Raw genomic sequence first — 22770 nt, 5'->3', positions numbered from 1 at the left:
AGCAGAATACAGCACCTTACATCCATAACTCTGGGCTTCGGGTGGGGCATACCTGAGAGTTTTGTGTCTGGTTTTAGCACCTGATGGAAACCATTCGATTCAAGCGGCATAAAAAAGTAGTTTTGACCGCCTGGAAGACCTCGCCCGTTGCTTTCAAGCTAAGCTGAGCTCAGCTTGTTGGATGAAAGTGCAGTGGCTGGTTTGCATAAATAAGGTACCTCAGGTACCTTAGTTAGTAAATAATGCACTGTAGACCCTTGCAGTAGGTGCCAGTAAGCACTGCTACCCCATTTAGGTACCTCTCGTATGCTGAGGTGCCCTCTAGAAGGTCCCCCGCCAGGTCGTCACTGCGGAGGCCTCGATTTGTTTCAAAAGGGACTCTCGAGCTCCATCTTTCTCGTTTCCTCCCGCCTGCGTCTTGTCTTCTCTGGTCTTTCGTTCTTTCACCTCATAAACTACACCATTAATTTTGCTCGCAAAGAAACTGTAGAATGTCTGACGACAAGTTCCTCGCCGCTTCGGCAAAGCACCCTATAGTGCCTAACCATGTCTACAAATATGGCACTGCGGGGTTCCGTATGAAGGCCGATCTTCTTGATGGTGTTTCGTTCCGCGTCGGTCTCCTATCTGGTCTTCGAAGCCGTAAGCTCAATGGCCAGGCCATTGGTGTCATGATCACTGCTAGCCACAACCCAGCTGTCGACAATGGTGTCAAGATCGTTGACCCCATGGGCGAGATGCTTGAACAGGAGTGGGAGACATATGCTACCAAGCTCGTTAATTCTCCTTCTGATCAGGAGCTTCTCGATAACTACAAAGCTCTGGCTTCTCAGCTTAAGATTGACCTCTCCTCTCCTGGCCGCGTCGTCTATGGCCGTGACACTCGTCCTTCAGGCCACTCCCTTGTTGCTGCCCTCGCTGATGCTTTCGAGGCTACCAACACAGAGTACACCGACTACAAGATCCTCACCACCCCTCAGCTTCACTATCTGACACGATGCGTCAACACCGAGGGCACCCCTAAGGCCTATGGCAAAGTTAGCGAGCAGGGTTATTACGAGAAAATGTCCGAGGCTTTTACTCGCGCTCTTCGAGGTCGCAAGCCCCAGGGACAGCTTATCGTGGATTGCGCCAACGGTGTTGGGGGTCCCAAGCTCTCTGAGTTTCTCAAGGTCTTGCCTCAAGGTACCATCGACATCAAGGTTGTTAACGATGATGTCCTCCGGCCCGAGGTTCTGAACCTTGATGTAAGTACACTTCAGATCTTCAGCTGCCAGTCGCATTGCCTAACATTTATCCTCTCAGTCTGGAGCGGACTTCGTCAAGACGAAGCAGCGAGCCCCTCCCAGCCCGAAGCCTGTCCCCGGCGCCCGATGCTGCTCTCTCGATGGTGATGCCGATCGTCTGATTTACTACTGGGTCGATCCCGAGACAGGCTTCTTCATGCTTGATGGCGATCGTATTTCTTCTCTCAATGCCTCTTTTATTGGTGACCTCGTTCGATCTGCCGGTCTTGCTGATGACCTCCGCATTGGCGTTGTTCAGACCGCCTATGCCAACGGTGCCAGCACGAATTATATTGAGAAGCACCTTCAGCTTCCCGTCGTCTTCACTCCTACTGGCGTGAAGCATTTGCACCACGCTGCTTGCCAGTTCGACGTTGGTGTTTACTTCGAGGCTAATGGTCACGGTACTGTCGTCTTCTCTCAGGAGGCCATCCGTGCTTTCCGTGAGACCAAGCCTCAGTCTCCTGCCCAGAAGGATGCTCTCGACACCCTCGCTGCTGTCAGCGATCTCATCAACCAGACCGTCGGCGATGCTATTTCCGATATGCTCATGGTTGAAGTCATTCTCGCCCACAAGGGCTGGACTCTCAAGGATTGGGCCATGACTTACAATGACCTCCCTAACCGTCTTGTTCGCGTTGAAGTCGGCAACAAGGACCTGTTCCAGACCACAGATGCTGAGCGCCGTCTCAGCCACCCTGTGGGTGCCCAGGATGAGATCGACCAGTGTGTTAAGAAGTACACTAGTGCTCGATCCTTTGCTAGAGCCAGTGGTACTGAGAATGCCTGCCGTGTCTATGCGGAGGCTGCTACTCGCTCCGAGGCCGATGAACTCGCTAACAAGGTCGCTCAAATCGTCAAGCAGTTTGGTTCTTAAGTATACCCCGGTTAGGTGAAAATGGGAGCGCACAAAATAACGCGAGGATAAAAGGAGAAACGTACCCAACATAGTACATGTGGGGAAGTGAGTGTCTACAAAGGAGGAAGGAAAGGAAACAAGTAAGGTTTCTCAAAAATGGGTTATGAATCCCAGGTCAGCATTAGCCGCAGGGCAAGAAGCGGGATGCTCAGTCCAATTTAACGATGAATGAAATCTCATTACTTTATTGGTCAATAGATAATCATGTTATTGCAGTTTCACATAGTCAATGAGATGACACAGGGTCAGGACGAAAGGCTAGATATTAAACCAAAAAATCTTTTGACTGGGTAAATCTGGAGTGCTGCCTTTATTCTATCACTCATGACGGGTCGTCAGCTCACTACGCCATCCCTCGCGATTATGTTGTTTTCTCTCTTTTATGTTTGTATCTAGCTGCAATGTTTACCCCATGTAAGATGCAAGACGCCGTCCCCCTTATACACAGATCCCAAGTTCCCGCAAGTGTCTATCTCCTTGCTCCCTGTGTCTCCTTTTTAACCCTTGGATGTCTTGTTTTTTTTTTTTTTTTTTTAACTTCTCGTGTCATCATTAGCAAGAAATCAGCACCGTCTCATAGAGAAGCCTTTTAGCACATGCGGTACTCGAGCGCACCCTTGGAGGCACGGTTAGCATCTTCAGTTTCCAACTCGTAGGAGATCTTGATGTCGAGATCACGTCTGTTCTTGGAATTGGGTCGGACATCAAGGTTGAGAGCAATCTGCTCGCCTTGCTGGACAGTGAGTACATCCTCGAAGTAGAAGACGGTCTGCTTCCAGTGGGTGTACTTGGTATGTGGGCCGGTGGAAAAGCGGATGGGCTTGTGGCAGGCGGTGAAGTCGATATCAAACCACGAGACCAGGGCGTGGACGAAGTCATCGCGGGTAACAGAGAGCTTGAAGGGAACATTGAAAGCCAAATCGTCTGTGGTGCACTTGTAAAGATCGAGCGTGAGGACGGCAGTGGGTTCGGTGACAGCGGCCTTGACCTCGACGGTATCAACGAGGGGCTCGGACAGGGCGGTGGCCTTGAGTGGGGTGTAGTCGAAGCCGTAAACATCGTTCCAGACTAAGACAATGTTAGCAAGTAGGTTTATGGGCCGGGACTCAAAGCACGGTAGTCACTTACACTCAATCTTGTCCTCCTTGTAATCGCCATCCTCAATACCAGCGAAGAAGATAGTGGCCTTGTCAGGGAAGATCAAGCCATCCTTCTGAAGATAGGTGTCTCGAGCATAAAGAACGGTGTCGAGCATGGACTCATAAAGAAGGAAGTAGCCCATCCACTCTGAGATGATGATATCAACTTTGGGGAAAGGCAACTCGACCTCCTCCATCTTGCCTTGAAGAAGGGTGATCTTGTCGGAAAGACCGTTGACCTTGACGATCTCACGGGCCTTGAAGATGATTGTGGACATATCCACGCCAATAACATGTTTGGCACCAGCCTTGGCGGCGAACCTGTGAATAAATTCCGTCAATTCGAATTCATTTAATGTTTCGTCGGGTCATAGAGAACATCGCATGTTGCAAAGGTGGGAAGTGCTATCGTTCCCCAAGCGCGGGGCATAACGAGGGGCTTTTGGAGGGTCTCGTTTCGGACGTACATGGAGAGAATGGCCGTACCACAGCCAACATCAAGAACCACCTTGTCCTTGAAAATGTGCTTGTTTTGCATAATAGCGTTCATGTACGATCGTGTGCGGACCTCATCTTTCTGCAGTTGTGGAAACCTGATCAGCCAGTGCTCGTACAGCAGCGCAAGGACTGTGGGGGAGGGGAGCTACATACCAACATCTCCTCGTGAATACCTGTCGTAGAGCAGCGATATGTCAGTGGCATTCCTTCAAATGGTTATGGAGCTTCAGTGATTGTTCGTACCATGGTGATCGTAGCTATATCGGCGCAGTTAGTATCCGATGATTCTCTTGTAGAGCTGGGCGAACTGACCTCTTGAAGTAATGCTGCTCGCTATGCTCCATAGAATTCATCTTTTGCTCAGCAATCTCGACATCCATCTTATCGCCGCTCATTTTGAAGAATTATTGAGTGCAACGGAGGTTTCAAACTTTTGAATCCTGTTTTTTTGGTTAATGGGGAGAAGAAGGAGAGGCAGGGGAAAAAAAGATTGAGTCGCAAAACGGAGCAATACAGATTTGGCGGGCGAAACGGGGAACCACAGACCAATGCGATTTTGCTAGTTCGGGCAGAAAATAATTTATCGCCGTCACCGCCCGATTTTTAAAAGGCGGCAAAGGGACCCTTTTTTCAACGCCATCTGCCTTTTCGGTTAGCTTGGAAAAAGGTACAAGCGTAGATGGGGCGAGAGTCAGGTTGCCCAGCTCTTCGAGGGACGGTACTGATAAGAATGGCTGAAAACAGTCAGAAGAAAAAAAAATCGAGACATAACATTGGATTCATGAAATTTAAGATGTCTTGGCTGAGGCCGGTGGGAGTGCTGCAGAGCTGCAAACCATATGGTTTCCTTAAATTTTATGTGGTTAAAAACTGTACTGGTAACCCATGCCTAAGAATTGGATGTTTGAACGACACCCGTATACCCTCAGCTTTCCAATCAAGTAGTTACAGCACAGTTCTTGACACCCCAAATAGAAGTAGCCCATATGTATGTGAAAGGATCGAAATCAGTACTTGTAGCGATATAGTCTCCTACTAAAGTACCTTCGAGATCTTGTATTCATCTATCTACGGCCTTGTCAAGATCTGCCTTAGCAGAGGGTGGCCTATGACTCGAGCGAGTCTTCTTCATCACAATTGGGAATCTTCAGTCGACAATCAACCCGTTTACCAACCATCTACCATCATGGCCATTCTTTTTCGTGCGGTAATCCAATAAACGCCCTGGCGCCAATACATGCATTCGAACTTAGACAAATGAACCCTCTTAAGGTTGTGCGGCGACGCCGTTGAGCACATTACACCAGCAAGACACTGTTGATGCAGCCCTCGTTCTCCGGGTTGTTAGTAACCTGGGCGTAGCGACCCCAGACGACCTTTCCACCAGCGGTCACGAGACCAAGCTCGCTGACGTTGACCTCGATAACGGTACCCTTGGTCAAAACACCCAGCTGGGTGTAAAGAGGGTTCTGGGGGTTCTTCTTGACGCTGATGATGGGGAGCTGGACAGTGACACCAAGCTCGGGGTGTGTGACATTGGCCTTCTTATAACGGAGACCCATAGGTCGAATGAAGCGCTCGTGCTTGGGGTTACGTCGAGTGAAGTCGGGTCCGACAAAGGTAGGTTTGGTGACCATGCGCTTCCAGGCCTTTTTCTGGATCTTCTTACCAGTCTTGACAACCTTGAACATCTCCTCCTCGCTGATACCTCGTACCTTGGGCAGGGGAACGGCAAATTTGGCCGCCTTCTCAGCTCGCTTATTCTTGATGGCGCTGCTGAGGGCCTTGGCAGTCGAGGGGTTTGTGCGGTCCAGCAGATAAGAGGGCATAGGGGTTGTGGGCTCCTTCTCGTCGGCGGTCTTGACGTTGCGCTCCTCGTGTGCCTTGATGGCCTTCTTCATCTGAATCTTCTCCTTGTGTCGCTTTTGCTGGTACAGCTTGGCTCGGAGACCGCGCAGATTCTGGGCATCCTGAGAAGCCTTGTGGCCCTCACGGGCGGTACGCTTGCGAACTCGTTCCTCGTGATCAAGACGGCGACCGTGTAGCTTTCGCCATCTTTCCATATACTCGTTCTGAGGCTTTAAGGGAATCAGTTATTCATTCTGGCAATCGTTCGCTCTTCAATGCATACCATGTTGTCTGTATCGCCCAGGCAGGGACTTTATTATGGCTAGCAGGAAGTTGATGCTGAAATTTCCCTGGCGATAAAAAAAAAGTGGCGGTTTATCGGGAGGCGGCGCTAGCACTGAGACCGTTCTGTCGGCGTTCGGTGGTACGATTTTCCGGACACATAACACTTGAACTTTTTCGAGATGCACTACAACGACTTCAAGGTCGACAGCCCATTCCCCTCAATTGACCAGCGATAGTGCCCAAGTCCGAAAGGCACTGCGGTCTGCAATGAGCAGGGTACTCTTCCGGTCCATGCTGGAGCTTAGAGCTTCCAGCGCTCGACTTTCGACATCCTCGTCTCTATGGGCAATCCAAGCCCGCGCCTTCACCTCCACAGCTCCCATCGTCGAGCCATTCCCTGAGCGTCACCCAAAGAGTGCCACCAATCCCACGGCAAACGAACCTCGACCCCTCGCTTTCAAAGTCAGCCATCCTACGCCACCTCCAAAGCCCATGGAAGACTCAGTCAGGAACCTTCTGCCATTTCTTGCAGCCCAGCCAGACCACTACATCACTGTTCATATCCATGGGTTTCCCTACCTTGTGCGCGAAGGCGATCAAGTCCGTCTACCTTTCCGTATGCCTGGCGTTCAACCTGGAGATGTACTGCGACTCAACCGTGCGAGTGTCCTCGGTAGCAGAGACTACACTATGAAAGGCGCTCCCCATATCGATGAGCGGGTTTTTGAGTGCAGAGCTACTGTTGTTGGAACAGAATCTGAACCGCTACGAATCAAAATCAAGAAGAAGAGGAGGCAAAGGAGAATGAGGCAGGCAAAAAGCAAGCATCGATATACTATTCTACGGATTTCGGAGCTGAACATCAACAACTTGGAGGATATCGAATGATTTACGAGATGGCGGAGGGTCGAGAGGAAGATGTTTCGAGGATTTGTTTCAACAAACATGTTGATGCCAGTGTACAGATAGGAAATGCCTTGAAGCAATGTACCATTACCAGCATCAAGCTGGCTGTACTATTATACAGCAAACTTTGCAGAGCCAACAGAGCGTTTCAAGTTTGTTGCTATCGCTGAAAAATGCCTTTATTCAGTTGACTCGCTGAAACGCGCAGTCAAAGTCATAGACGCCCCTGGCTTCCGAAAGCCTTGCCATATTATAAAAAAAAATCCCTTATGTCTGAGGTACAAAAGTAGGTATGCAGGTATGCAGCGAATGACAAGAATGATACTCCTCAATACCCAGCTATGAATGCTTTCTTCTAATCCGTTCAAATTGGTCATAAAACTCATTGATCCAGCGAGCAATAGCGCCCCGACAACTCCAACATTATGCATGATGATTCTTCTGTCACATTCTCCCGGCCATCGCTTTCTTAACACTGGCCCAATAAGCCTGTGGCCAGACGCTCAAGCTTTCGCTCTCTGTTGGCATGCGCTCCCGGCATCTCGTTACCACGCTCTGGATGATTCTAGCAAGCAGCTCCTCGTCAATGGGGAGAGCCTTGTCGGTGAGTTCTGCGGGGTATAAGAAGGGGTCGGACTCGTGCAATAGCTCCTCGCAGGTTGGTCGCATATGGTGATCGCGGTTAAGGCAGCGACTCATAGTGCGGATGAGTGAAGGGGGAACGGACATGCCTCCCATGCCACGTGAAGGAAATTCGATGTCGTGATCCCAGTTAATGATGGCTTGACATCTTGACATCTGATTGGCGATGTGGCCAAATGGAGGGAGGCCATAAACCATTTGATACAAAATGCAACCCAGAGACCATATGTCGCTGGGCTTGCCCAATTTCATAAGCTTAGGCCGGCCTGGAACGCGGCCACCTCGGGGGTTATTTGAGTCCATGAGAGACTCAGGTGACATGTAATTGGGTGTTCCAACCTGAGTCTCGCGGTGGACGTTGACAGTCTCATCAGTTTGAATAGCGTTCGCGATGCCAAAGTCAATGAGCTTGAGCTGACCCTTTACGAGCACAAAATTGGCAGGCTTGAGATCAGAGTGGACAATATCACACTGGTGAACTGCTTGCAAACACTCGAGCATCTCTTTCCAGTAAAATCGTACAAAGACTGGGTCGAACTTGGCAGCCTCGGGGTTATACCGCTTTCTCAAAAAGGTATTGAAGTCGAGTTCTCCAATCTCCATAAGCTGCACTAAGTCAGTAAATCATCGGCGATGCTGGTTGGTGTGAATTTACCAAAGTGAGAACTTGCTTCTCTGTATTCATCTCACAGTCAAACAGCTTGATAACTCGCTCCACCTCTCCAAGCTTCTTCAAAAGATCAATTTCTCCAAGATAACCCTTAATGGTCGAGTCATCTGCATTCTCAAGAGAAACGCGTTTCAGAGCGAACATCTTGCCATTCTCAGCAGCAACACGGTACACCTTTCCACTGCCACCTCGGCCAAGACAGTCAAGTCGAGTATAGGCTACACCATTCACTCGCAGAATGTTCCTCCTTTGCTTTGCCTGTGTAGTCGTAGCAGCACCCGCAGTAGTAGTGGCAGCCTCGAGAACAGACATCTTGGGTGGTGGCGGTGGAGCCTGGCGAAGGGGAGTATTTCGTGCCATAGAAGCAAGAGGCTTTCGGTCGGGTGAGACTGTTCTTAGGGGAGCCGGGTCGGCACTCATCGGTCTTTTTGGCATCTTGTCAAGAAGAACTTCCATTGATGGTTTCGTCCTCTTGAGGCTTGCTTGGACATCGTTCTCCTGATCCCGACCGGAGGGGAGTTCTGGGCGAGGTGCGGGGAGTCTGTAGTGAATCTCCTCCTCCTGCTCAGGCTTTGGTTCGGGCTCGGGAACCTGAACCTCTGGTGTAGGCTCACGAGGTGATGTTTCCCTGGATGCTCTTGCAGAGCCTAGGCGTAGGTCCAAGTTGGAAGCATTACGGCGATGGACTGCCCTCGCAGCGGCTTGTCCGCTCACTGGGCTTCCTGAGTTGAAATCTCGAATACCGTCTCCATAGTATGAAGCGGCATGTTGATCCTCCCCGGGCTGGCTCTCAGCTTCCTGGCTAGACAACATCAATTCTCCATCGGCGTTGGGCTCCCCCTCCTCTTCGCTCTGCCTTCGCCGACCGCGTCGGGCTGGTCCGCTCAAGAAGCTACCAGCAACCTTGCTGACGCGCTTCACGCGCATTGAACTCTGCAGGTTAATATTATCCTCGGGCCGTGTCCTCGTACTTGTTGAGGGGTATCGAGAGACACTGCCTTGGTGGAAGGGAGGAGGATTTCGCGCGACTGTGGCTGGCTCTTCAGGTTGGTCGTTGTCGTCAATAGCAGATCTATCTAACATGGATCGCTCCATCGACCTCCCTGAAGAAGGGCCAGTGGAGCCAACTCGGCTCCTGTTGCTTGGAGAACCAGCATTAATTCGGACTACGCGTCCACCTTGTGCAGGTGTGTTCACTTCCAATTGAGAATCATGCTTAGAATCCTTGGAGTCATGCTTGGAATCCTGTCTCTCGTCAGAAGACATATCGCGGCTACCAGGGCGGCTGTGAGGTTGAGAACGTTGATTTGATCGGGAGACAGAAGTTGAGCGTCGCTTTGTTGGCTTCATCTGGCTAAGGCTCTGAGGTGTGTTGCTTAATCTTACAACCCTCTTTCGTACCGGACTTATTTCTCTGCTTGTAGCTGGTGTCGGGCTCGCTTGTCTTGAGGACCTTGGATCGTGGGCCTGGACGGTTCCGGATTGTCTGTGCCGGCGTGTCTCAGTCGATGATGATGTGGACGCGTTCAGCGCACTGGTGCGTCGCCGCGTCCTGGGAGGTGAAGGAGCTTGCTCTGTTGATGCTGGGGCGCCGTCGCTCAGCAGCGCCTTGGTGAGAGCGCTCAGCTTCATAGGTACTGGGATCTCATCCTCGGAGCTGTCGTCGTGGAATTGCTGAGGTTTGGGATGGTAGCCCTTCGGGAGAGCAGCACTTGTTGTTCCTTGGAAGTTGTCACTGTGATTCATAAAGGGTCGCGATGGCAATCTCCTCAAAGCTTGCCGCTGGGATGTTCGTCGGACAAGACCATTGCCCATTGGTGTGGGCGAAGCTGTCGCCATATCGATAGTGTTTTCAAGGTAAAGCGCGTTCGGGTGTGTGTAGTGATCGAAGCGGTAAGGAATTGGTGATGGCTGATTTAGCGACGGGATAAAGTATTTGCTACGAGTCGGTTATTATTGCCATTGCTTGCATTGCAAGACGATTTCCAAAACTTGAGACTATCGCGTCTGGGTCACGGAAGAGAGATATGGAAAGCCAGGCGTGTTGTTCGACGAGAAAATATGGTCCAATCAGGGAGCTGTCGGTTGCCGAGCAACGAATCTCTCCTTAGCGGCCAAGTGTAGGGTTGCAATTTCATGCGGCATGACTGCTAGAAACAAGGGGATTTGACTGATGCCCAATCTTCTGAAAATTGCTAAAAGCCACATGGGCATTCTATACGGTTGAAACGGTCGAAACCACGAGTACATCGTAGTCAATTATAGAATCTGTATTCAAATTGTCGAACGTTATGACAAATACTCTGGAACGATGTTGAATATGTACAGGGTGCAGTTATTTGTAGCATTAACAAGTACCAAGATGCATGACTTGGAAGAGAAAAGCAGATACAGTTTGGGGATATCATATTCTAGCAGACTATAACAGCCATATATCCAAGCTAAAGCGTATCCATTTGGGAGGGTTTAGAGAGTCTTCTTCGGAGACATTTCCTTTGTCAAATATTACAGTTTGGATTTCGAAGTCAAGCTACCCCAGCGAACAAGCAAACATGTCTTTCTCCACAAAGAAACTAGGCCCATCAAAGCGGTCATTAAGGTACTAAATTAGGATTTTCTGGCCAATCACACATCTGAAACATCGACGTTACGTCGAGTTTGCAAGTGAGCCACATCGTCAAACCAGCTCAAGCTTAGTAGCCTGCCTACATCCATACTTGTAGAGTATCTCCCCCTCTCTCATGCAGGTTCGCATTATTCCCAATCTCATTCTCTCGCCATTCAAAAGGTCGATGCGCTCGCAATGGCAACTCACAGGGGGCGGCCATGGGCGCGGATTTTTACCTTGACCGTCCTCGTCCTCGCTTTTACGGTAGTTGTCGATGCCTCAACTGGCGACAAGTTGCCAGAATTTAGGGATTGCCTCAAGGTGAGCCAACGCAGCACAAAAGCGACACCAAAAACTAACCACGGCGACAGGTCTGCAATGTTGAAAACTGCTCCCCTGATAAACCGCAAACTCCAATCCGTATATTCACCCGTTCCGCACGTCCAAAGACACAGCTAATGTGAGCTCCCGACAACAGCTGTTCTACATCGACTCCTATTCTGGACTTGTGCCAGCGAATGCGATTATGCCTGCCAGCATATCGTAACGGGTCAGCGCATGGCCGCGGGCCTCACGGTCGAACAATTCTACGGGAAGTGGCCCTTCTATCGCTTTCTCGGCATGCAGGAACCCTTTAGTGTCCTCTTTTCTCTCGGCAATCTCTGGGCGCATTGGGATGGCTTGAAGAAGGTCCAGTCCAGGATACCGAAATCTTACTCCCTGCGGATATTCTACGATTGGCTAGCGTATGTCGGTATCTCCTCTTGGGTTTTCAGCTCCATCTTTCATACTCGGGATTTCCGGTTCACTGAGGAGCTTGATTACTTTGCTGCTGGCGCCAATGTCCTGTACGGTCTGTACTACACGGTCATAAGGGTTTTCAGACTGGACAAACGCACCCCGCGAAGGAGAACCACCCTGCGAGTTTGGTCGCTCGTCTGCGCCTCTCTCTTTCTTGGCCATGTCTCGTACCTCAAGTTTATCCGCTGGGATTATACGTACAACATGACTGCAAACGTGGCAGCAGGCATCGTGCAGAATGTCCTGTGGACCTGGTTTAGTTTTAAGAGATATAGGGAGTCAAGGCGCATGTGGGCTGTCTGGCCCGGTTTCGTGGTCGCTTGGATTATATTTGCTATGAGCATGGAACTGTTTGATTTCCCACCTTGGATGGGTTGTATTGATGCTCACAGCTTGTGGCACTTCATGACGATTGGACCGACAATTCTATGGTACAAGTAAGTTTTTCCGGCCTGGTCACTATTCTTAAGTCGCTAACATTAGGAAGCTTTCTAGTTAAAGATGCTCGGGACGATATGGCTGGAAGCCAGAGACTTAAGCTTTAGTAAGATACAGACTCATATCAATATCAAGATCCACATTTCATATAATTAATTACATAGTTCATATTATTCATATTTCTGAATGATGTGGAATGTATAATTATCATAATACGTACTTCTTCGTTGCAGACTCAGGTTGTGTTAAGAAGTGATTATTGAATAATGCGAGTTGTCTAAAACGGTCCGGCAAGAACGCATCAACATCAGAACAACCCCCACATTACCTATTCTCCCAACTCCTTGCAAAGAGCGAACCAGCCCTGGTTTCCCACCATGATCTAGTATTCCACTTTCTCATCGCGCCACGCCTAAAACAACACAATAGATACACGTCTTGATTTTCCTTTGGCTTTTGATTAGATCTATGGTTCCCCTGAACACGCAGACGAAGTCAATATGATCTGCCCCCTTCGACTTTTAAGAGCAATATTGAATCTCTCGCAGCCCTTCCAGGTGCTCTGCGTCAATGCAAAAGAAAGGCAGGGTTTTTGTGGCAGATACGTTCTTAACCCAGCTTGAACACTCCCATGACTTGGCTGGGTACCATGACTCTTATGTGCTGAGAAGATCACGCACTGAAAGCCCTCGGCCTTTAGAGTCACGACGATCGTTGTTCAGCATCAGCAATGCAGCCATGGCCTCTTGATCGAGTTCGCTCTGGGGGCCGAGAGCCGGGCTCGCCAACGCTGATCCAGGTGCTGAGGCATCGCTGCGGGCATAATGTGGCGCACCATATATCTGTGGGCCAAATGCTGGAGATGTGCCAGCAGAAACGCTGTAACTATAACGCCGATGGTCGGTTGATACAGAAGAATATGATTGCGCCCTGTTGCGGGAATCCTGAGGCGGGAGAGCAGGAGACACTGATGGGTGGCGAGGGTTACGATCTGACATTGCAGTCAAGGCGGGCGACGTGACATCGGAGTCCTCCATCTCGACATCTTCGTCACCGACTGGGTCTTCTTGAAAAGTCGGGTGAAATTCACGAATAGACGGCAAACGGTCGCGTCCTGTGGGTGTTTGCCGCCCGGACTCGGTCTGGCCATTATCTTCCTCCTGTTGTGCTTTCAGCTTGGAGATGCAATCCTCCAGGTATCGAATATACTCGATTGACGCCTGCCATACAGAGCCTTTAGTCAGCTGTGATCCCTATTTTAATGGACAAGATTTAGACATATACCTGTAGGATCGACAACTTATGCATGTCTCCTGTACAAGCCGGGATCATTCCTTTGAGCACAGCAAACTCCTCGTTCATCTTACTCCGTCTTCGACGCTCGATCAAACTATGTGCGGTTTTCCTGGCAATTTTTCGACCTGCTGCGCTTGTAGCACTCGGTTGCTTCTTCTTCGCCTTATCGTCCGCGGCCACATCTCCTTTTTCTGACGCTATTGTCTTGAGGTTGGCTGCCGTGGCTGTTTTTGCTGATGCAGAATTCTTGCTGGTCATCTTCGCCTTATCTTTGCTGCCACCGTTGTCACCATTACCATCCTGCCGGGGCTTCATCTGAATGATTTTGCGTGATCTCGTTGGTGGAGGCGGCAGGGCAAATGAATTGTCCTTTTGGTCTTTCGCAGTAGAGGAACGGCGGCGTGCCTTCACTGTCTCGGCAGGCTGCATTGGATATATTGCTCCTGGGGATGTTGTAGTGAGTCGGTGCGATTTTGTATCTGTTGGTGAGACCTGAGACGACATGGTCGGCGATATGCGGGAAGCATCATGGATTGCTGGAGGCGGCAATTCAAAAGACAGCTGAAATGAGGAAAGCTGTTGAGTTCCGTCCTTGCCTTTGATATCAGATGAAGAACCAGGTGTGAGAGGAAGGCCTGGTCGAGGCATCCTGGAATCGTGGATTCTGAACTCGTCCTCAAAAGGCAGCGATGATACTTGGTTGCTCTTCGCGAATGATGGCCAATCGAACAAGTTGGTCAGTGTCAAAGTCAAGGGAGTATTCAAGAGAAGTATAAATAAAGAGAGAGATAAAACCACTATGGCTATCCTGAAGTTTTGAGGAAAAGCGTATATGGGAGTTTCAAAGGCAGTCAAGTTCCAGTCTCGTTTGAGAGTCAAGATAAAGGTACGGGCATGGGGGCAAAAGACATTAAATCGGTCACCAAGATCAGCCTACGGATACAGTATCATACATGCTCCAACGACAATAGATGAACCAAACGGAACATGCACATGCAGACACGAACACGCAACTCAGCGCACCGTAACACCGCCTAGCCAACGAGTTTCACGTTCGAACCCGCTTCTTCCCTCCAATCCAGCGCAATGAGCAGCAGACTATCTCAGGCTTTGCCCAACTTTATCCTAGAGCAACCAGGTTAAAGGGATGCGATTTCATGGACCAAGCATCATCGAGGAAATGGTCGCGTGCTCTATTTGGTGTTGGACGAATCAGCGTGAGGAATTGATCAACGTGGTCGGGGTAGACTTTTTGGTGGGCAAGGGTCCAGTCTCAGAAGAAGAGCAACAAGGCTTTGGTGGCCGTCCATTCTCGATGAAGAAAGACCTAAAGTTACTTGGGGTCTTTAATGGAGGGCACGAGGGTTGGTATCGTGCGGCATTGGCACCTTTGTTTGGAATGAAGGTCAAGGTATCATGATGCTCGTAATAGGTATAAGTCACGGTTTTTTTTTGTAGGTGAGTGAGCTCAATTGTCTATTCACGAACGCCTCCCATCTTTCACTATCAAGTGAAAGGGAAATGGTACCAGGAAGTAGGATACTAGGAGTCCGCACCGACAAGTCTACCCCCGAGCTTGGGCCCAGATCGCTCAAGTAGTTAGGATCATACAACGAAAGATGGAGCTTGATGAGATCTCCAAACTCTCCAACCTTTCATCTCCACCTCCCCCCTTACTTACATACACGATACAATCAATACATTAGGGTACTTCACATTCGGCTCCGCATGCCATTAAAAAAAAAGCCCGAGCAGCGAACAAACTCAAGAAGTATCATGCATCCTTCGGTTTTCAAATAGGTAAAGATATACAACCAGTGCAGAGTGGCACGTGTCCTGTCCTATCTTGACCCCTGGGAGCTCACAGACACAAAACAATCCGGGATCGATTAGGACAAGACAAGGTTTCTTTTCAACATTCGAATCAACTGTGGAACAAGAAAGGTCGCAACCAGATAATTCATCTTTGTTATTCGTCCTTGGACTGATTTGAGCACGTGCGCGTCCTTTCGACGTCGACGGCTTTTTCTATCATATGGCACACCCCAGCATTTTCCTCAATCCTACTCCATACTACGATGAAATCCACCCATCACCTTCCTGGGTGAACCAACGTGGGGAGAGACCCTGGGGCGGCTCTTGGCCAAGAACGTACCCCTGGCAAGCCACGGACCCACAAGCAAGGCTTGATCACGCTGCTGTAGCGATTCAAGATCCTTGGCGTTGCTTCCTAAGCTTTTCGTCAAGACACTTGATCGACAGCCAACTCTCAGTGGTCTATCACATGCAGTCGTGCTGTTAGATGTGTGCTCTTTTCCTTCTGTCACGGGCAGCCCTATAGAAGTTCACATTCGTAAGTCTTCCATGTCGTATCATCATTGTCCGAATTCCACTCCAGCTTTTGTATGCAGACGGTATGCTGGTAGTCGGCACTTAGACCTCGTTGCTGGGGTAGGTGATCTTGGTGGTAGGAGTGAACTCCTCCTTGATCGCCCGAACATTGACGAAGCGGGTCAGGAGGTTCTGACTGCCGGCCTTGTCGTTAGTACCGGAAGCACGAGAGCCACCGAAGGGCTGCTGGCCGACAACAGCGCCAGTGCTCTTGCAGTTGACATAGAAGTTTCCGGCAGCGTTGCGGAGGTGCTCCTCGGCGAAGCGGGAGGCTTCACGATCAGCAGCGAACACGGCACCAGTTAGGCCATAGTCGGAGGTGGTCTCAATGAGCTTGCAGACGTCAGCCATGGCGTTGGGGGCAGCATCGTCATAGATGTAGGTGGTGAGGATAGGGCCGAAAAACTCAGTAGAGAAGAACTTGTGGTTGGGGTTGGTAGTGGCGTAGATAGTAGGGTGAATGAAGTAGCCCTTGGAAGAGTCGTACTTTCCACCGACAACGAGTTCGAGGTCCTTGTCGGACTTGGCCTCATCAATGGCACCGGAGAGTTTCTCGAATGAAGCCTCGTGAATGACGGGACCCATGAAATTGGAGTGTTCAGTAGGGTTGCCAATCTTGATGGCCTCAACCTCAGCCACAAGCTTCTCCTTGAACTCGGGCCACATGGACTTAGGGACGTAAAGTCGAGAAGTGGCACTGCACTTCTGGCCTTGGAACTCAAAGGCACCACGGACAGTCTGCTTGACAGCATTGTCAATCTCAGCTGTAGGGTCAATCAGGTGGAAGTTCTTGCCACCAGTCTCACCAACGACACGAGGATAGCCTCTGTATCGGCCCTCAGCGATACCCTGACCGATGGTACCATACAGCTGACGGAAGACAGCGGTGCTTCCAGTGTAGTGGAGAGCAGCAAACTCCTTGTGCTCCAGAACAACCTTGGTGATGTCTACAGGGTTACCAGGAACGAACTGGATGACATCCTTGGGAAGACCAGCCTCGATGAGGATCTGGTAGACCAGCCAGTTCGATGCAATGGCAAAGTCACTGGGCTTCCACACAACGACGTTTCCGAGAAGAGCAGGGGCACCAGGGAGATTACCGGCAATGGCAGTGAAGTTGAAGGGGCTGACAGCGTACACGAAACCCTCGAGTGCACGGTACTCGAGACGGTTCCAGACGCCGGGAGAGTTGTGCTCAGGCTGGGTGTTGTAGAGCTGCTCAGCGTAGTGAACGTTGAAGCGGAGGAAATCAGCCAGCTCAGCAGCGGCGTCGATCTCGGCCTGCCAAGCGTTCTTGCCCTGGCCGAGCATAGTGGCGGCCATGATATCGTAGCGGTACTTGGTGGAGATGAGGTCGGCGGCCTTGAGGAAGACAGCAGCTCGATCAGCAAATGGGAGTGTCTCCCAGGCAGGCTTAGCAGCAAGAGCAGCGTCTATTGCGGCCGAAACATCAGCGGTGGTAGCAGTGTGGTAGGAAGCGACAGTGGTGGCATGGTCGGCAGGGTTCTGCTGCTTGGAGAGGGCGGAAGACTTGATCTATGAGAATTCATGTAAGACAGGGTTCTTGCGGTGGCCTTGACTTGTTGAAACTTACCTGCTTGCCACCAACTACAACGGGAACCTCAATGGGCAGCTTCTTCTGGAGCTTCTCAATAGCAGCAGTCAGACCCTCGCGCTGGTCACTGCCCTTGGCATAGTGGTGGTTGGGCTCGTTAAAGACCTTGGGGGTCTTGAAGGTAGCCAAAGTCGCAGCAGTTCGCATTTGCTGAGTCTGAGCAACGCTGCGGATACCTCGGGCACCAGCCCTGTTGAGGAACATCATGGAAGACATTATGATGTGATGTGATGTGATGTGATACGATGTGAATGTTCTTCGTTATCGAGAGTCGTCGAAGTAGAGGGAGGGGTATCACAAAGGCAAAAGACAGTAACAAAAGACTCTTGTTCGACGACGATCGAAGATGGAGGATGAAGAGGAAGAAAAGAAGATGAGGGAAAGACGTGAAAGACGGGGGAGAAGAAATAGAAGATAAATCCCTGGCACGACAACCAACGACAACGATCCTGACTAACAGAAATTCCGATCTTGGAACAGTTATCACGACTCAAGACCCAGATCTCGCGTAGCAATTCCCCCTCGTCTCAGACAAAAATACTGCACTACCGTTGCCACGCGAGCTAAGCTGCTCTCCTCACCAAGCTACACACACCTACAACAGCTAATCTTTGCTGTGGTCGCGGCTTATCACGGCCTAAAAAGTGAATGCGTGGGGACATGGCACATGACGTCGCCTGTCTTCCCCAGCTACGGTAAGCCCGGGAACAGAAGCTGATAGGCCAATGGCTCTCTGATGCTGGGGCCGATCTCGGCAGATGGGGCCTGGCATGTTATCTTTGTTTGCCCGCGAAGAGCCGCACCGTACCACTAAGAGCGGTAGTCTCTATCCGTATTTTTACTGTATTCCAGAAGCACATATCGAGATTTTTTTTTTTAAACTGGTTTCCAAGATTTTAGAGCATATCAGGTAGCGTTTCAAAGGTGATGATGGGATCTAGGTATGTTGTACAAAGCATCAGCGCTATAAATCCTGCTTTACTTTTTCATTTATATATCCCTTCATATGCCAGTTTTTACGCCTTCTCCCCAGTTCCCGCTAGGATGAGAGCTCTAGACGAGGGCCACTGGCGTTCCTGATAAACTATGGCCGCAGTTTTCCGAACGTGGGGGACTTTGATGGTCATGTGCTATCTCGAATTGGGCACAGATAGTGGTTCTGACAATCGAAGACTTTGCCTCTTTTGATTTGGGAAGCCTGGGGAAGAAATTTCCCTTATCTACCATACTTTACAAGACGAGCTTTTGATGACAGAAACACACGGTCCAAGACGGATAGGTAGTCATGATATAACTTAGTAATGCTGAAATTCGTTTGATTACCTAGGTAAAGAGAAAGACATGACTCTGATCAACCCCGCTAGCTCGATACTTCAGTGATGCTCTACTAAGATATCTCTCTTCCCCAGATCCATACAGCCTACTGTTCGTCCAATAACTTAGCTTCATGTGCATTTTTATGTCAGGTAATTGCCTTGGACGGGTATAAACAGATGAAAGCTATCCCATGGGAATAGCTCCTCTCTGACTGGTCTCCCTGGGTACCCCCTCACTTTCGTCCTCTTCCAATTCGCCTTTGCAAGCCGCCTCCTCCGGTCCGGCCCCATAATCGTTGGGCCCACCCGGTAATTGCTCTTCGCAAGCCCGTAACACCGGCCCGAACTCTAACGGTCTTTCGTTTTGTTTGACGACTCTCCTCCTAGTGATCAGCCTTCAAGTCCTCCTAATGCTGGCTGCCTGACGCGACCGACTCTCTGGGCGTCATGGGCTCGTCTCGCTGTCGGTAGTTGAGCAATGGTACCGTCAAGCCGTACATCTCGGTTCGTCCCTCCTTGTCATGCTGGTTGATCTCCACGTTGATACATATGTCAAGTGTTCCGTCATTGGACCTGCCATGGGATTGTCTCGATGCTGCCTTGTGTGTTGTTCCAGCCTGAAGCTCTCCCATGTGAAGTACCTTATGGCCATCGTTGCCCAGGAAGTTCTGCTCTAATGCCTCCGTCCCGTTCTCGCCATCGCTGCCATTGGGGGATTCCGAATTGTTGGGTGAGTTTTCGGTAATGGTTGCAAAGTTCCGGCTTGGCATTGTGCAGTGGTTGTGGTTGGCCGTCTTATTTGAGTCGCCCGGGTCTTTGTTGAACAGATCCAACAGGGTCTCATCCGTCTTAGCATTCAAATGGTGGATCTTGTTCCTCCTGGCCAGGAGGTTTGCTACAGCCGTTGGTGGTGGCTTATTGACAATGGCTGACGAGATAACGTTGACCATGTAACGATGGTCCTCTTCAGCCGGAATCTTCAGACTTGGGTTGGAGTAGAAACGACCCAGTGCAGCAAGGTGAACATCACCTCCAAGGATCGTCACACGTATGTTGAACTCGGCAGATATTTTTTGAAGTTCAACCATCAGTTCTCGTCTTTCCTTCTTGTGTGTCCTGGCAGTGTAATGGTCATCAAGATCATCCAGAAGATCGATGCTGCCGTCGAACTGGTTGAAAAGACTTCCACCGAGTCCAAACCGTTTGTTGAGGATTTTGATAGGACCCATAACAGGACTGCGGAAGATGTTTTCGAGCCATGTCAAGCGCTACATCACGTTTTTTAGCTTATTTGCATCCCGACGGACCTGCTGGATCTAGTTACTCACGGGATAGGCGATCGGAATACCGAGGAGGAGAATCAAGTGTTTGATTGACTCTCCTGCCGCTGATGCTGCTTCAAGCTCCGAACGAAGCCTTTGAAAGACTTTTTTGTATGTTTCGGGATAATTGATTTGATGGCGAGTGCGCTGTACAGCTCATTAGCACCGTGGCTCACAGAAATAGATCCACATTGAACGAACCTCTACTCGAGCATCAATGCCCAGCAGAGCAATACGGGCACCGAGGCGTGTATAGATGTTGAATGAGCGCTCAGCAACGTATGGGCCTGGGTGATCGCCGACTATATACTCAGGGGACTCAAACATGGGTGCAACGTAGGTATCCATCAGTTGGTTAGGGTCAGGTCCTTGATTTGCTTTCTCAAGGGCGGCATGGTCTATAAGAGGTCAACACGAGTGACTCGAGCATGAAGAAAGCGATCCTACCAGAAGTATAAGTCGACGCAGGAGGTGGCATATGATGTTGGAAGAGCATGTAATATTTATGAGCAGTGCCGCCAATACCGCGGAATACATCACACTGCATGAAATTATCGACATAGGAGCCGAATCCATCAATGATCTATAGCCAATTAGTAGGGTAACCAGAGAGCCAGAGCCGTTTCCGAAACTCACGTCGTGATCATCCCAGATATTGATCTGGGGGATCTGTCCATTGACACCAGCAAAGGGGTCAGTGTTATACCAGCGAATATAGTTTTTGAGGTAATAGTCGTCGCATTCTGCTCGCATTGTCTCTGGGAACGGGTACTCTCTACGTTTCTTGGGATTACTTATATCAGTCCATGGGCGGAGAGGACCATCAACTCTAATGCCATCGTTGTAAATCTGGTCACCACCGCCAACCATGACATGAAAAGGGATCTCGCGATGCTTTCGTGCCACGTCGTTCCACAGCGCCGGTCCGCTCCAGGCCTCCTCGTCGGTTCCAACACTGAAACCGTTGCACGAGTGGAACATGATACGCATGGACTCGGTCTTTGCAGGGACAAAAAACCTGTTGACTCGGGGCTTGTGCTCGGTGGAGAAGCGTAGTGCGGGCAAAGCATATTCATAGCTGGCCTCTGTAGCTTGAATTGGGACACTGATATCGAAAGCCCAGAAGGTGTTGCGCGGATCCGAGTAAAGACATTTCCCATCAACACGTACCTCCTCTTGAGCCCCATTTGTCGGTTCCTGGCCTGGAGAGCCACCCTCTTGGGGCTGAACGACTTGCTTCAGGGACAAGTGAGGCTGGTCCAGGGGAATTTTGCCACCACCTTCCACGACTATGAGAACGCTCCCATACCATCGTCCCTCGTTCATACGACGGTAGTTTAGAAGAGGACCACACACGATGGTCTTCCCGTCAGGGGCATTTTCTCCACGGGCGCCTGGGCCAGCATGGCTCTGGCCTACATTGTCACCTGCAATGCCTCCATTTATATCACCAGCGGCGGCGGTAATGGGTCTATACTTTTCCGTGTCACGGTTATCGTCTTCTGGTTCAATGCGGGACTGGTTGAGGAAGTCTGTAAGCTCGCCCACATTACCAGTCGTTTGGTGAGGGTCTCGTGGTGCGCCATCGCCAGTGAGCTGTGAAGCATGCGCAGCATAAGCAGATGATTCCTGGTGACGCCAGCGGCTGGCCGACGCATAAGGATTTCGTTGCGACTCAGTAGTCGCAGGTCTGTCTGCAGGGTCCGACATTTTTTTGTATGATCAGAATTTGGAGTTGAGCGCTGGTCCTCGGGTTCTTGCCTGGGTATGCAGGTATGTATGGAGGCCTCCAGGTTTTGCGGTGGCACAAGATTAGTTGTCGCAATATGCGATCGACAAATTGACGACGCGGTTTATCGCTGAACGCGACAATAGATAACCGTGGAATTGAAGGCGCAAGAGTTGTTTATCATCTGCTGAGTCCAAGAAGACTTTGATGTGAAAACTACAGACGAGAATCTGACAATTTTTGGGACAAGAACTCGAAGATTAGACTGACTGCAGACAAGGCTAATCTAATAAAAAGAAATGTAAGACAGCGACAATGGTACAGCACAGCTGGATGATGACGCAGGTGCAGCCAGAGCGCAACCTTATGAAAGTGGCAGTACCTCTCCACCATGCAGAAGAGAGGATGTACCTCATTATGTTAAGCCGACGCTGTTTCGACTCCTTCATCAGTTGGTCGCGACATCAACGTCGATCCATTTTCTTGCTTTCCGAAGCTCCATTCAAGGCACAAGCTAATTATACCGAAACTGAGATCAGGGAATTGAATGGGATAAGATGGCGCCAAGAAGATAATCATGTCTCTTATTGGTCTATCGGCTATATTGGACGTGATCCCTTGGATCATCCATGGGAGAGCCAAGACACCATCTCAAAACCAAGCCCCATTGGGATTTGGTGGTTGTTCCCTACTCAGATTAGCTGGCCAGGTTGTGAACCCTTCCCAATAAGCAACGGTTGACGGGGTGATGATCCCCTGTGCGAGTGTTCTGCATCGCGAATTCCGATGACCCAATGGGCAAGAATCGAACATTATCATGTGCTTTAAATTCCCAAGTTTTACGAACGACCCAATACGAATCACTTGGCATTGGACGAGCTTCAACACGCTGCCCACTCGGAGGGGACATGAAACCCAAACAACCCACACCCAACGCCATCCAATCTTAAGCCCAGAGAGATCTTCGTAGCAGTTCATTAGATCACGTATTGGTTTTTATGTATGCATGATCAGTGCACTGACTTCTTAGAAGATAAGTATGAATTCATAACATATTTCTG

At 50.0% G+C, this 22770-nt stretch overlaps 9 protein-coding genes across 9 annotated transcripts; 3 read left to right on the top strand and 6 right to left on the bottom strand.

The window, feature by feature from the left end:
* Positions 1-491: 491 nt before the first annotated feature.
* J7337_000760 (uncharacterized protein) lies at positions 492-2163 on the top strand (the record flags this gene model as incomplete). The annotated part of the gene is made up of 2 exons (XM_044818508.1): positions 492-1247; positions 1306-2163. The coding sequence occupies 2 exons, from the start codon at positions 492-494 to the stop codon at positions 2161-2163; spliced, it is 1614 nt and encodes a 537-aa protein (XP_044686210.1).
* A 631-nt stretch (positions 2164-2794) lies between these two features.
* RMT1_1 (type I protein arginine N-methyltransferase Rmt1) lies at positions 2795-4237 on the bottom strand (the record flags this gene model as incomplete). The annotated part of the gene is made up of 6 exons (XM_044818507.1): positions 2795-3273; positions 3334-3665; positions 3812-3921; positions 3996-4015; positions 4086-4099; positions 4155-4237. The coding sequence occupies 6 exons, from the start codon at positions 4235-4237 to the stop codon at positions 2795-2797; spliced, it is 1038 nt and encodes a 345-aa protein (XP_044686209.1).
* A 903-nt stretch (positions 4238-5140) lies between these two features.
* NSA2 (Ribosome biogenesis protein) lies at positions 5141-5976 on the bottom strand (the record flags this gene model as incomplete). Its single annotated transcript, XM_044818506.1, has 2 exons — positions 5141-5920; positions 5974-5976. The coding sequence occupies 2 exons, from the start codon at positions 5974-5976 to the stop codon at positions 5141-5143; spliced, it is 783 nt and encodes a 260-aa protein (XP_044686208.1).
* A 266-nt stretch (positions 5977-6242) lies between these two features.
* On the top strand, positions 6243-6863 carry J7337_000757 (uncharacterized protein; the record flags this gene model as incomplete). Its single annotated transcript, XM_044818505.1, has 1 exon — positions 6243-6863. The coding sequence occupies one exon, from the start codon at positions 6243-6245 to the stop codon at positions 6861-6863; it is 621 nt and encodes a 206-aa protein (XP_044686207.1).
* A 462-nt stretch (positions 6864-7325) lies between these two features.
* J7337_000756 (uncharacterized protein) lies at positions 7326-10032 on the bottom strand (the record flags this gene model as incomplete). The annotated part of the gene is made up of 3 exons (XM_044818504.1): positions 7326-8129; positions 8179-9555; positions 9595-10032. 3 exons carry the CDS (start codon positions 10030-10032, stop codon positions 7326-7328), a joined length of 2619 nt encoding a protein of 872 aa, XP_044686206.1.
* A 1327-nt stretch (positions 10033-11359) lies between these two features.
* Positions 11360-12043, top strand: J7337_000755 (uncharacterized protein; the record flags this gene model as incomplete). The annotated part of the gene is made up of 1 exon (XM_044818503.1): positions 11360-12043. One exon carries the CDS (start codon positions 11360-11362, stop codon positions 12041-12043), a length of 684 nt encoding a protein of 227 aa, XP_044686205.1.
* A 653-nt stretch (positions 12044-12696) lies between these two features.
* Positions 12697-13984, bottom strand: J7337_000754 (uncharacterized protein; the record flags this gene model as incomplete). The annotated part of the gene is made up of 2 exons (XM_044818502.1): positions 12697-13260; positions 13325-13984. 2 exons carry the CDS (start codon positions 13982-13984, stop codon positions 12697-12699), a joined length of 1224 nt encoding a protein of 407 aa, XP_044686204.1.
* Positions 13985-15769: 1785 nt separating this feature from the next.
* On the bottom strand, positions 15770-17558 carry J7337_000753 (uncharacterized protein; the record flags this gene model as incomplete). The annotated part of the gene is made up of 2 exons (XM_044818501.1): positions 15770-17263; positions 17322-17558. 2 exons carry the CDS (start codon positions 17556-17558, stop codon positions 15770-15772), a joined length of 1731 nt encoding a protein of 576 aa, XP_044686203.1.
* Positions 17559-19065: 1507 nt separating this feature from the next.
* J7337_000752 (uncharacterized protein) lies at positions 19066-21690 on the bottom strand (the record flags this gene model as incomplete). Its single annotated transcript, XM_044818500.1, has 4 exons — positions 19066-19926; positions 20182-20378; positions 20428-20563; positions 20617-21690. The coding sequence occupies 4 exons, from the start codon at positions 21688-21690 to the stop codon at positions 19066-19068; spliced, it is 2268 nt and encodes a 755-aa protein (XP_044686202.1).
* Positions 21691-22770: the final 1080 nt, after the last annotated feature.

The sequence above is a fragment of the Fusarium musae genome, chromosome 1, assembly GCF_019915245.1.
Source record: "Fusarium musae strain F31 chromosome 1, whole genome shotgun sequence".
Classification (NCBI taxonomy): domain Eukaryota; kingdom Fungi; phylum Ascomycota; class Sordariomycetes; order Hypocreales; family Nectriaceae; genus Fusarium; species Fusarium musae.
The sequence above is the reverse complement of the archived record's forward strand: the minus strand, read 5'-3'. Positions and strand labels throughout refer to the sequence as shown.